This window comes from Fusarium verticillioides, chromosome 3 (genome assembly GCF_000149555.1).
Source record: "Fusarium verticillioides 7600 chromosome 3, whole genome shotgun sequence".
NCBI lineage: Eukaryota > Fungi > Ascomycota > Sordariomycetes > Hypocreales > Nectriaceae > Fusarium > Fusarium verticillioides.
The window spans coordinates 1,397,088-1,408,728 of record NC_031677.1 but is presented as its reverse complement, the minus strand read 5'-3'; the positions used below and the strand labels follow the sequence as shown (position 1 = coordinate 1,408,728).

Genomic DNA, 11,641 nt, shown 5'->3' with positions numbered 1-11,641 from the left:
GCAACGCTCGCCCTGAAAGCAAGTAACATACTCAGTTTATATCAATAGAGCCTTGAAAGAGTTTCTTCAACCGTATATTCAAGTACTAGAGCTTAGATGAGGACTTGGTCTCCCTCCCAACGCTACCTACTAAGAAGCAGTAGTCTAACTCAGTCCTTGTTGTGAAGTGGACTGTAAATCTTCCTATAGCACCGAGTAAGCGGTAGCGTGGCCAAGTATGAGAAACAATGAGGCTTGTCTGAGCAGATCCGAGCAAGAGGTAGCTGAGGAAGACCAACGGTACCTAGCTTGGTCATACCGAAACCAATCCAGCCTCTTTCCAAGAGTAGTTCGGGGCTATTGAATCTCCCCAGTCTCGCAAAATTCCGAACCACAACCCTGAAGGATGAAATATTTATGGAACTTTAAGATGAACTTAGGTCAATTTTGTATTAGCTTAGGAGAGCTTTTTCTTAGTTACTTTTAACACCCCGGTATGTCTTCTGCCATTTCCTCTCTACCAGAGCTCGTGAAGAGCATCAGGGGAAAACCAGGCTTTCTACCTATTGATCTTCTCGATCTTCCAATTGTCGATGAAAGCTTTTGTTTCTGGGGTGTTTACCTGGACGTTATTATCAAAAATTACATAACTAGACCAAACTGAGGGTATTTATGTTAGCTCTAGCCTGGGATACAAAGGGTACCTTGGGATCTCCGATCTTGTCGTCATCCACCAACGGCTCTCATTGAGAAATTCTAATGACCTGCCAAGAGATGTTAAGTGTCACCATTATAGTATGGCCTGCATATACGATGCCACTCCACGCTTCCGAACAGTCTCACTCTTTGAAGTGATCCGTGGCAACGCGGTTGCAACAATTCTCACTGAGCAAGTGCTTGTGATATACCTCTCAACAGTGTCATGGGCCTATCCGAATCAGCTGAATCTCTTTCAAGAAAGCAGACATGGAATCCCAGGTCTTTCTGACTTCGCCGGTATCGGCTCGAACAGAGCTCTACCCTTGGCCCAGAATCAGCATTGGTTACCTTGCAATAGGACCATTTATCAAGAATGGTTGAATGAAACAAACCAAGAGGACCACTGTTTTAACTGTGGGCGCCGAGTCACCAATCTGCCAGATGAAAAGAGAAGGAAAGGCCTTATTGAAGCTAGACGTTGCGCTGCCTGTTGGCTCCATCTATACAAGCACAATGAGGAGAAGTGCCCCGATCTTATTACTGATGGAAGGATGCACGAGGTCTGGGTCGGCTAGGGCAACTCTGATGTATGTGGGAATACAGCATGCGAAGAGCCAAGAACTCCTGCAAATACGCGCACCTTTCGTTTCCGGGGTCAGGATATGCGATGTGCAGGTTGTTGCCTGCATCTAAGAACTCACGGCAGCGATAACGATAACCCGAAATATTGGCAGACGGCGGCGCCGAGGAGGTCTATGGAACATGTCGTGTCCCCAGGCCGACTAATAGCCACCTCGTTGGATGGAAAGGCTGGAAGGCAGTATCTAAATGCCCGGCCTGCGCTCGCCAACCAACCAAGAGGGAAGATGAAGAATGGATGGAGCTGTATGGAAATATCTATCCGCGTGATATGTGGTATAGACCGCGAGTATACCATTTTCATAATGTGCCGCACGGAGAAGAGGGCTTGTGCTCTCCCCCAAACTAGGGTCAAACGGGATAAAACACCGGATGAGGTCGATGAAGGCGCGTCCCAAGACTGAGTCGATATACTCCTTTTACATTGGCGTCTTGATGGACGTCTACACAGAGTCACTTTGTGGGCTCTAATTCCAAACTCGATGAAGGTGAGGTATCTCTACAGCGAACCAAGACCAGGCATGTTGACCAAAATAAACCAAGGTCAACATAACCATGATCTCCACGGACATTTTATTCATCGAGGCTCCATGACTCCACCGCCTTCGAGGGAGGCTGAATCACTGTGCCAGTGTGTTACGGACTCACTCAGCAACAAAATCCAATTCAACAATAGAAAGCGTATTCATGTAACTGAAATCTAATCATCATGTTACTAGAACAGAAAGAATAGAACCGTCTCTTTTTCTTCCTTGCATCCTAACTATTTCATGGTCTTGTAATAATTTAACCAAAGATTTTTCAACACCTCTCAGTAAGCTTACAAGCCCATTCGACTTATATAACTCCCTGATTAAAGGTTGAACTTGGGAAACTTTTATCATCATGTCCATCGGAGAAGTTGCCAACCGTGCGGCCAGCAGCATTATTGCTGGACCGGAGGACCTTTTAGAACAGGAGAAACACAGCTTCCATGACCTTCTGCAAGAGTGGTGTAATGCCCGACCTTTCTCTGGAACAACCGCGCAGGTCATCTCGGACAAGATGCGAGAGTCATTCTTTGAAAAGGTGTTCAGTCTCTGGGACTCAGATGACCATATGGTCACCATGACTATTTTGAACGTCAAAAAACTCAAAGCAACGTCTGTAGATGCTGGCTACCTTATCACGAACCTTCCTGTCACGCCTTCGGAAAGCGAGGTCAAGACTTGTAGATAAACCCTCAATGAATGGCATAATGCCCAGTATATATGAGTGTCAAGTTTGAACCCAACTCGCAAGGCAAGGACTTCGAGACTTGCTGGAAAGATGAGTGTGGCCTGACTGTGAGCTCCGAGTTCGTCCGATTCAAGTATGGAGTCACGAAGGCGAAGGCCATTGTCAACTTGGATAAGTGCGAGGAGCTCGCGTCAACAGGTACGACTCGGAACTCATCATTCCCCTTGCACGAATGCGTACCGTCCGGTTCGCCAAGGAGGGGACTGGCAACCCCCCGCGCATCCCACATGAGTTACGTGTCAACCAGCGGACACTGAAGTGTCAACTTATTAGTGACTATTTTGAGGAGCGCTAGTTATACCATCACTAAGGAAATTCATGAAGGCTCGAAAGATCGGCCGAGCCTACAATCCCATCATTTAAGGCAGAAGAAGCATGGCGAGCTCCATGGGAAATGGAGACAGGTTCGGGGGGCGGGTTTCATGAAATTGCGCTTTGCTATCTGTTTTGTTTTGAGTTTTTTAAATCTCGACTGGGATGGGAACATGGTCAATAAGCATGGCTCACATGAGCAAGAAGTGATACATTTTTGACCACAACTTGTCTCCTTCGTGAAATTTATAACGTGTGATGTGTGACATATGGTATTGTCTTTGAGATACACGCAGGGCATACAGACTAGGTTGTATTTACGGCATGAGCGACTCCGGGGAGCAAGAGATGATTGACTCCCTTGGTACTGCACCTGAACAAGATGTAGAATCTGATGAGGAGGAAGAGGAGATAACCATTGACTGGGCTCCTCGATTGCGACGCGACAAACAAAAGCCTTCCAGGGACCTAAGTCATTTCGTGCCCAATGGCCAAATTGCAATCAATGCTGCTAATGTTCGAAGATTCAACGATAAATGTACCAGTATCCTTACCAACCCCAAAGCATTCGCCGACCAGCAAATACCACACTCCGATGGGAATTAGACCAAAAAAACCAATGACAAAAGTTGTCATGAACGTTTTACAGAGACTCGAAGTCGAAGATCTTACTGCTGCATTTTTGAGAAGCGTTCCCGATGTTGTCAAGTCTGTGCTAGGCGCAGATAACTTTTCACCAACCGATCTTCTGTATCTTCCGCTTGTTGACGGTAGCTTCAAGCTGTGGGGAGTGTATATCGATATCGCAATGCGAGTCGATACGGATGAGGTCACCGGTATCTATGTTGAATCCAGTGTTGCATATAAAGCATTTATCGGAATCTATGGGCGTGTGCAGCATCGCGAGCGCCAGCCGCGCATGGCATATGATAGTATTCCCGAGTACAAGAGATCACGACACTATCAAGCGATATGTCAGGACGACGTCGAACCCGACTTTCGGCTCCTATCTCTGTTTGAGGTTACACCTGGCAACTGAATAGCCACAACCATTGCAGAGCAGGTAATAGAATTGTTCCTGGGAACAATGCCATCAGCCAATCCCATACAAAAACAGTCCGCTTACGACATTCGTACTCTGACACCGGAGTTCTCAAACCTTGGGAATATAAGACTCAACTGTGCATTACCACTGGCCCAAAGCCAACACTGGATGCCAACATCACAAAAGCTGCATATCGAGTGGCTAAAGGAGACAAAACAGTTGAATCAATGTTTCAATTGTGGACGCTCTGGTGTGGTGGATTGGGCGTTTGGGTTCAATGGCCCTGACTCTTGCTACAAAATTTGTTTAGCATACCTATCGAAAAGCTCACCGGATCCAAATACTCCAAAAGCAATAAATACTGCCAGCCATAGGTTATTTAGAGGCTTGGTCTACGGTGACTTGCCAATAGTGAGGATTAGTAACATGACCCTGAGCACCCCCTATTTTCAAGACTTTAAGCCAGACATTGATGGCGGTATAATCTTGAATAGATCTTTCTTTTTTCAGGTAGAATAGAGAGTGAATTATTTCATTGAACTAGCTTCTCACTCGGAAAGAGGTCTCAGGTAGTCAGAATATCCAAGATCATTCGTTAGTATCAACAACCACATGGTCAAAGATCCCACCTAACTTATTATACCTCTTCTAAATATTCTTTTTAAAATACACTAAACTTACCTAAACTTATTTAAATTTATTTAGCTTACTTAAACTTATCTAAATGGTTTTATTGCTTAAGATTCAGTCCTAAGTTTTCTGCAATCCCTTAGACTAAGGTAGTACAAGCGGGGATACTTCACACTTCACGTTGTGAGCAGAGCTGGTACTTTGTAATTGCTACGACACATTACAAGAAACCCATCAAGTTTATTCATGGATGTGTCCTATAGCCTTGATACCTTGAGAAATACCTCAAACTAATGTAATGCAGCATCTGCAGGAGTTCCCCTCTGTCGGTCTTACTCATCAACTCGCTTGCTCCCCAACGGAGCCTCCTCATCAGCAGTGGCACCAGCATGGCCCTCAGGGAGAGCGTTGAGATCATCTTCGTGAATATCAAGGCTTCGGAATTGTAGCCAGAAGCAAGTTCCTGCAATGACGGCGAGGATTGCGACGACACCGTAGTTCCAAACAAGAAGAGGATCGGCCGCAAGACCAACGAGAGCTTGTCCGAGGGCAGCAGAGAACGCTGTCATGAAAAGAGCAACGGCCTGGACCATGGAACGCATGTTCTTGGGAGCCTTTGAGAAAGCATACTCAAGAGAAGTGATAGATGCAAACACCTCAGAGAGAGCAATGAGAACATAACTACCGGTTTGAGCCCAAACATTGATTTCCACGGCTGCGCAATCTTCACCAGAAGCATACTTACCGCACTCGGACTTCTGGTAGATGTAGTGCTGGACAACTGCAGCCCAGATCATGGCAGCAGCTCCGGTGAAGAAACCGGCCGTGATCTTCTTGATGGGGGTGAAGCGGAAGCCAGCTTTTCTGAGGGCAGGGTAAATGAAGAAATCATTGAGAGGGATGAATATTAAAAGCGCGAAAGGATTGAGATTCGAAAGAATGTCGTTGGGAACGCCGTGGCGCTGCATCACGGCCGCCTGGGAGATGAGGTTATTGTTGACTAGTTAGCTCAGTTAGTCTTCACACAATTCATCACAATGTGATAACACTTACTCTGATTATAGCAGAGCCAGAAAATAGGGTACCAGCAGAAGACAGCGCAAGCATTGAATCCTCGGCTGAGCTCGTCGACCCAGGCGTCGTCAAAGGTCATCCATTTAGGTCGCGTCTCGTGGCTGAAGTTCGAGGGCTTTACTCTCTCCCAAAAGTCATCTCGGTGAAGATTCTTCCAAGTTGCAAAAGGATTGATACTCCAGCAACCCTTCTGGGCGAGGGACCAAGTCTTAAGTGCCTGTCCCAGGACGGAGCCGCCAGGAGGCCTTCGCTCATACTTGTTGCGGTTCATCCACATTACGAGCGGACACAGACAGAGCATGAACGTTGGCAGTGTATAAGATAGCCAGAAACCGACTTCCTTCTCTGCGAATACCATCTGCGCCGTGCGTTAGCATCAGTCGTGATATGCGAGATCTTGAACTTCAACACCAAGTCTCAACACCACACCTCAACACCACGCTTCAATGATCTCACTTTCGGGATAAAGAACGTAGGATACTCACAGTTACCTGTCCTACCAAAGCCCCAACATTTATACAGAAATAAAACCAACTTGTTTGTGTTAGTTTTGAAGTGTTTGTTGTGTTGGGAATACTCACAGATACACCCTTTCGATTGTCACAGCAGGGTCGACAATGACGCGCTCGCCAGAATTGAGAGTCTTCACATGCATATACTGCTCGCCGAGCTGTTCAACAATAAGAGGATTGACGTTAGGTTTGAAACCGCCAGTACCAAACCCGATAACTATGATAGCAACGATCATGGCACCAAGGGCACCACCTTGGTTACCGATCACAGGGGGGATTGCGGATATGATCAAGATGATGTGGCCAATAATGTCTATTCCGAGAGCCCAGCTAATGGTCTTATAACGGCCCCAGTACTGGTCAGCAATATAGGCACCGAGAAGGGGCATAAAGTATTGCCAGAACTGGTTGAACGTGGTAATTCCGGTCGAGGCGCGCTGACCCATACCGAGAGCGCCAGGCTGTTCAGGGTCAGCACCCGTGGTCGAGCCTTCGGGGAGCTTCTGCTGAATGAAGTTGGTGACTTTTTGAGTTAACACGACTGAACTTATGTTGCCGATGCTGAGTTAAGACTTACAAACAACTGTCGAACCATAATAAGAGAAGCGCTCGCACAACTCAATAAATGCGATACTGAACAGCTTTATGGGAATCTTGTTCGGGACTCGGCGCAAAGTGTCTAGTTCCTCAGCAGTTGGGAACTGACCATCTGGTGTGACACCACCAGCGGGGCCAACAGCTCCCGCATCTGCAGTGGCTGGACGAGGGTCGGTGGCGATAGAGGCTCTCTTCTCGGCAGAGATAGAAGCTCGTTTCTCGTCAAGGACTTCAGCTCGGAGACCGGCCACCGTTATGGGCTCAGCGAGACTATCTCCTGCAGGAGCCATGGTCGTGTGTGTGCGGATCTTTGGGGCCGCAAGAATGAGACAAGATAGAGGTCGATACAACACCACTCTGCCAGATAACAGCCAGAGAACTTCGTTACGGGGAGAGACCTTTTATATATTTCGGAGTGTCGGACAATGCTACCATAATGGACCTTGTACACCGGATAGCACCGAGTACGATCGGCATCGAATAAGAAGCCAGAGGGATGCAGTTGGACAAAGCCAAGACGCCAGATCTGACGAGAAGACGCGAGATATGCATATTGAACGTCAGGAGGACGTATCGACTGCAAGGATGGAGTGAAAGAAGAAGGTCGTAATTGCCACCTACTAGAAAAGGCTTGATACCAGGAGCCTCACGACAAGGGTGGATTCCTTCTCATCCTGCCAAGATATCTCATGCAGCTTGTTTGATAGTCGAGACAGGATTTTACGGCCATCAAGGAAGCGATGGGCATACTGTTGGTAGGGCATCATGTACCACTGTATGTACAATCTAAACGCTCCATGTTAGGATGAGGTTGAACTTTTGCAGTATACTAGTCTCACATTTACTTGGCAAAGACAAAAAAGTTCTTGGTAGCGTCCTTTAGCTTGCCAATGTTAGCCAATGTTCGGGAAATTTATTTCTGCATCTGGGCGATATGGTTTGTATAAGACTTGAGGACGCCACCTAGGTATGTACATAGGCTAACATTTTGAAGCTCTACAGTTGCGATATTGCATCAGTAAAATCACAAAGAGCTGTGCGACCTTCACATCTGGTTGTAGGGTCTTCCTTTGATAAGGACCAGAGTGTCGAGGTATTGATGCCTTCGACTTGGCAAACCGTATGGTCCTTATCTGTGGGATCCAAGTTAGGATATGACTCCGACAATGCGACACAAAGGTTACGGAGCTAAACTCAGTATGCATCTGAAGCAGTCAAAACGTTCCTGATTAGCCAGTCTACAGCCGTCCCGTGATAACGAGGATGCCAAGACAGACACTGGGGGTGCTACGGGTGCTAGGTGCTGGTGGTTGTTGCTGAATCTTGGCATAAGAAGATCCATGGAACGTTAAGGACTTTTGTAAGTCTGGGCATGATAAATGGGGAGTAGATAAGTAAGGGATGGCATTGGATTTCCGTGTTGCAGTCGGTTTAAGGTTGCCTGGTCGGCCATGATAAGGGTTCGTACCAATGGGATACGAAAATTACTCCAGGGTATAGCTTGCAACCCTTATACCCAACGATTTACATAGCACGAGCCGATGGTTCTTCTTGACTTCATGCTACCAGGTGGACAGAATCTTCCTCGAGGGTTTGAACGGCCAACGTACCTAGGTCAGTATCGATGAATCAAGATATCCCTTGACATGTACAATATCATTTCTTGCCTGTCACCAAAAACACCTACCTACCGTATTAATTACCTAGCAGACCACCACACGAGACCATCTCCAGCTCTGCCGTCTGTTCTGTAGACTGCCACCTTCCTATTCCCGCCCAATCGCCCCGCACTACAGTAATCCTTGGATGCAGCTTAATTTAAGCTTCTTTCAACGAGCAATGATTTGCAGCAATTCGATTGGACAGGATCAGTAAAACCACCCATACAGAACTGTCGGATTGCCAAGTCGCCGCTTCTAACAACATGATCAGAGAGACAGACCGGAGTAGATCTTTGTTTATCAAATGTAATTTGCTTAATATGGCAGTTGTGACATAGAAATCATCATAAAGCGGATATCATCGGATAATTGACCCATCAGCAGCCTGGTGATGCTGTAGCCCAAAAGCTGTTGGCTCTGGCAGCAGCTTCGTTGCAGGTACATCAACCTTGAATTAAGGCAAATACCAAGAGTCCCAAACATCCGCATAATGCCAGGTTCGGTAGTCGGAAGTGAGTCCACTAGATAGTGCATCTCTTTTGTATAGTCCTGGTATGCGCTTGAATAATGATCCTGTGAACTCAGTGGTTTCAAGCTTCTAGCACACGGTGATTGCCTACTGTTTTCTCGAGCTGTTTGTTTGCAAAGAGGTCTGATTTACATAATACTCTATGCTTCGAAGACTGTCAACATTTCTCCAGGGATCCTGCGTTTTTATAATTATAAATCGACATGTCGTTCTTCATCAAGTCCATGATCACTGTGCCAGAGTCTCGCTGTAAGGCGTTTTCTGTTCCTCTTCTTTTTCGGTGGTAACCGACAAGCCTGGCGTTAGATATAGTCATAATGCCATCGTCACGTTCAGACCTAGGGACAAGCAGAAAGTACTGCAATAACAAAATTCGCATTACCGAACAGCAAGCCCCGGAGTCATGGAGTCAACCAGAAGGCTCTTCGTCAGCTGCAATACCAGGCCAATACAAGGTGAGATATAGATCACGTGTACGTCCAGGAATCGGCACAGAGCCAACATGTTGTCAAAATACTGGCAATGAGTCCCAGTGATCGCTTCTTGCATCGAAAGATCTGTCGACACAGACTATTTTTCCTGGGGATGACACTATGACTTGATGGGGGTATTCATCGACTAGCTCTTTCGACGACCCAGACAGCGACTTGATATGATGAACAACGAAGAAGAAGAAGAGTCGATCCATCCAGACAGAAATACAACAACGAATAGTGAGCCACCAGGCTACACCAATTTGTTGGTAAGCCTTCAATGGACATACAACTGTTCATGGTGAGATACCAGTTGACAAAGAAGCCGACACTCTACTCAAAACGGGTAACTTCTTTCGATAGTACCAAACAATAGGCGAGCCTGGGCAACACAGTCGACAATCTTATTTTACGCATAGACATGGCTCCAGGAATCCAGCAAACCATTCAATGACTTGAGACTCTGAACATCGCGAAGGTCTTCTTCCCAACCATCTATAGGACATCAAAGCATTTTCAGGAAGGCCAAGCCGCAGCCAGTCAGTCTTCTCGTCCTACCATTTGCTGATGAAAGCTTCTATTTCAAGGGTATGTCTGATCGTACATTGATGTCATTATCAGATATGATCCAGAATGAAAGATGAGTTTTGCAGACATCATGCAGAACACTTGCACAGCACTGTGGGTCGCATAATCGAGAAGGATGCTTGAAACAACTTTAGGATCCTAACATGAATCCACTCTAGCTGGTATCTTTCCAAGTAGAAAAGTCTAATGATACAGCCACGACAAAAGCCCTTTTTGAATATCCAAGCCTATTGCATTTCTTTTAAGCTCCCGGATTGGTAAACACACAATCCCCTACGATCTGAAGGTCATTCCATTTCCACAAGACCTAAGCATTTCCCTACAGCTTGCCCTTGAGCAAGTTGTTGATCATCTCGCGACCAGTGATGCGGGTGGTATCCCAGAGTGTAGGGAAGTCGAGGGTGCTGGAAAGGCCGTCGGCAAAGCCAAAGAAGAGCATGGGAGGGATCCAGCCGCGAGCGTACTCGAGCGCAAAGCAGCCCTCGGGCATCTTGTACTGCTTGACATCGCCGCGGCGAAGGTGGTGGATGCTGCCGGCGGGGTACACCTCAGCCTTGTACTCGCCAGGGACGTAAGCCAGCTGAGTTCCAGAAAGGATGTGGAAGTAGTCGTCGGCGGTGTGGCGACCCGTGTGGCCCTCAGTACCAATGGCAGTGCCTGGTTGACAGAATGTTAGCGACTGATATGCAATTGCAACAGACAAACATACCAAATATGATGAGGTACTCGGTAACGCTGGCGTGGATGATGTACATGGCACCCATAGCACCACCAGCGTTGTTAAAGACCCATTCCTCCTTGAGGTTGATGTGCTCGGGAACCTTCTCGTTGAGCTCCGTGACGATGTACTGCACAACCGATCGGGTGTCCTCTCCGTGCTTAGCGATGGCTCGCTTAGAGAGATCGTCGAGGTGATCGAGGTCGAAGATGTAGAACTGGTTCAGGTTCTGCTCGACAAAGTAGACGACAGAGCTCAGGAGAGCTGTGAGGAGACCGAGAACCAGGAGGAGCTTGTTGAGGCCGCTGCCCTGCGACGCGGAGGTCGCAGAGGACTTTGACTTTGACTTGTTCTTTGCCATTGTGTTGACCGACCAAGTTGAACAAGTTGAAAGGAACAAGTCGTCGCAATTTCAATCGCGCGACGAAGGGGGCTATTAGTTCACAATTTCTGTTGAGCCCCGGAAATTAACTTAATAAGCCGTTCTGAGTTGGACCCTGGAGCCGCCCGGCCCCGGGATTAGCCCATCAACGTCTTGACCGTTCCGCATCGCGTTTCCGACCGCAAATTTCTAGCCATGTGAAATCCGTCTGCCAGCTCATAGCTTCGTTCTCGTATTTGTATTCGCGATTCCAAATATCTCCAGCCTGGTCAAATATATAAATCTATTGGCTATCTTTGCAAACCATTAAGGAAAATAGCATTGCTTTTCCCCATTGTTCCTCACCGCAACCTCTGTGCATGCGTGGTTCTTTCAACGCCGTACAATTACACCTTAAAACTGGGGGAGAAATAGTAAAGAAAACCAACTCCAATCCCAATCCCAATCCCGCCGCGATAGCTTCTGTGAATCGCTAAACATTCCTTTATGCCTTCCAAGTAGAGTTACACACGCCGTCTTCTGCTT

At 47.1% G+C, this 11,641-nt stretch overlaps 6 protein-coding genes across 6 annotated transcripts; 3 read left to right on the top strand and 3 right to left on the bottom strand.

Moving 5' to 3' along the window:
• Positions 1-1,964: 1,964 nt before the first annotated feature.
• On the bottom strand, positions 1,965-2,568 carry FVEG_16229 (hypothetical protein). Its single transcript, XM_018905462.1, has 2 exons — positions 2,491-2,568; positions 1,965-2,428 (listed from the first exon to the last, which is right to left on the bottom strand). Exon 2 carries the CDS (start codon positions 2,424-2,426, stop codon positions 2,025-2,027), a length of 402 nt encoding a protein of 133 aa, XP_018754198.1. The 5' UTR covers positions 2,427-2,428; positions 2,491-2,568; the 3' UTR covers positions 1,965-2,024.
• A 663-nt stretch (positions 2,569-3,231) lies between these two features.
• Positions 3,232-3,513, top strand: FVEG_16228 (hypothetical protein; the record flags this gene model as incomplete). The annotated part of the gene is made up of 1 exon (XM_018905461.1): positions 3,232-3,513. The coding sequence occupies one exon, from the start codon at positions 3,232-3,234 to the stop codon at positions 3,511-3,513; it is 282 nt and encodes a 93-aa protein (XP_018754197.1).
• A 28-nt stretch (positions 3,514-3,541) lies between these two features.
• Positions 3,542-3,946, top strand: FVEG_16227 (hypothetical protein; the record flags this gene model as incomplete). Its single annotated transcript, XM_018905460.1, has 1 exon — positions 3,542-3,946. The coding sequence occupies one exon, from the start codon at positions 3,542-3,544 to the stop codon at positions 3,944-3,946; it is 405 nt and encodes a 134-aa protein (XP_018754196.1).
• A 794-nt stretch (positions 3,947-4,740) lies between these two features.
• FVEG_07951 (POT family proton-dependent oligopeptide transporter) lies at positions 4,741-7,125 on the bottom strand. The gene is made up of 5 exons (XM_018896684.1): positions 6,746-7,125; positions 6,238-6,691; positions 6,142-6,190; positions 5,636-6,014; positions 4,741-5,582 (listed from the first exon to the last, which is right to left on the bottom strand). The coding sequence occupies exons 1-5, from the start codon at positions 7,053-7,055 to the stop codon at positions 4,915-4,917; spliced, it is 1,860 nt and encodes a 619-aa protein (XP_018754195.1). The 5' UTR covers positions 7,056-7,125; the 3' UTR covers positions 4,741-4,914.
• A 2,147-nt stretch (positions 7,126-9,272) lies between these two features.
• On the top strand, positions 9,273-10,139 carry FVEG_07950 (hypothetical protein; the record flags this gene model as incomplete). The annotated part of the gene is made up of 4 exons (XM_018896683.1): positions 9,273-9,410; positions 9,681-9,697; positions 9,907-10,016; positions 10,093-10,139. 4 exons carry the CDS (start codon positions 9,273-9,275, stop codon positions 10,137-10,139), a joined length of 312 nt encoding a protein of 103 aa, XP_018754194.1.
• Positions 10,140-10,174: 35 nt separating this feature from the next.
• FVEG_07949 (C-8 sterol isomerase) lies at positions 10,175-11,146 on the bottom strand. Its single transcript, XM_018896682.1, has 2 exons — positions 10,726-11,146; positions 10,175-10,673 (listed from the first exon to the last, which is right to left on the bottom strand). Exons 1-2 carry the CDS (start codon positions 11,093-11,095, stop codon positions 10,336-10,338), a joined length of 708 nt encoding a protein of 235 aa, XP_018754193.1. The 5' UTR covers positions 11,096-11,146; the 3' UTR covers positions 10,175-10,335.
• Positions 11,147-11,641: the final 495 nt, after the last annotated feature.

Excerpts from the sequence above, each read along its gene's own strand:
- FVEG_07951 (XM_018896684.1), bottom strand. The coding sequence starts at position 7,055 with ATGGCTCCTGCAGGAGATAGTCTCGCTGAGCCCATAACGGTGGCCGGT. Across the intron at positions 6,692-6,745 it reads TTATGGTTCGACAGTTGTTT|TCACCAACTTCATTCAGCAG; the intron begins GTAAGTCTTAAC and ends TAACTCAAAAAG. Across the intron at positions 5,583-5,635 it reads CTGGCTCTGCTATAATCAGA|TCAACAATAACCTCATCTCC; the intron begins GTAAGTGTTATC and ends TGAGCTAACTAG.
- FVEG_16229 (XM_018905462.1), bottom strand. The coding sequence starts at position 2,426 with ATGGTGACCATATGGTCATCTGAGTCCCAGAGACTGAACACCTTTTCA.
- FVEG_07949 (XM_018896682.1), bottom strand. The coding sequence starts at position 11,095 with ATGGCAAAGAACAAGTCAAAGTCAAAGTCCTCTGCGACCTCCGCGTCG. Across the intron at positions 10,674-10,725 it reads CGAGTACCTCATCATATTTG|GCACTGCCATTGGTACTGAG; the intron begins GTATGTTTGTCT and ends TCTGTCAACCAG.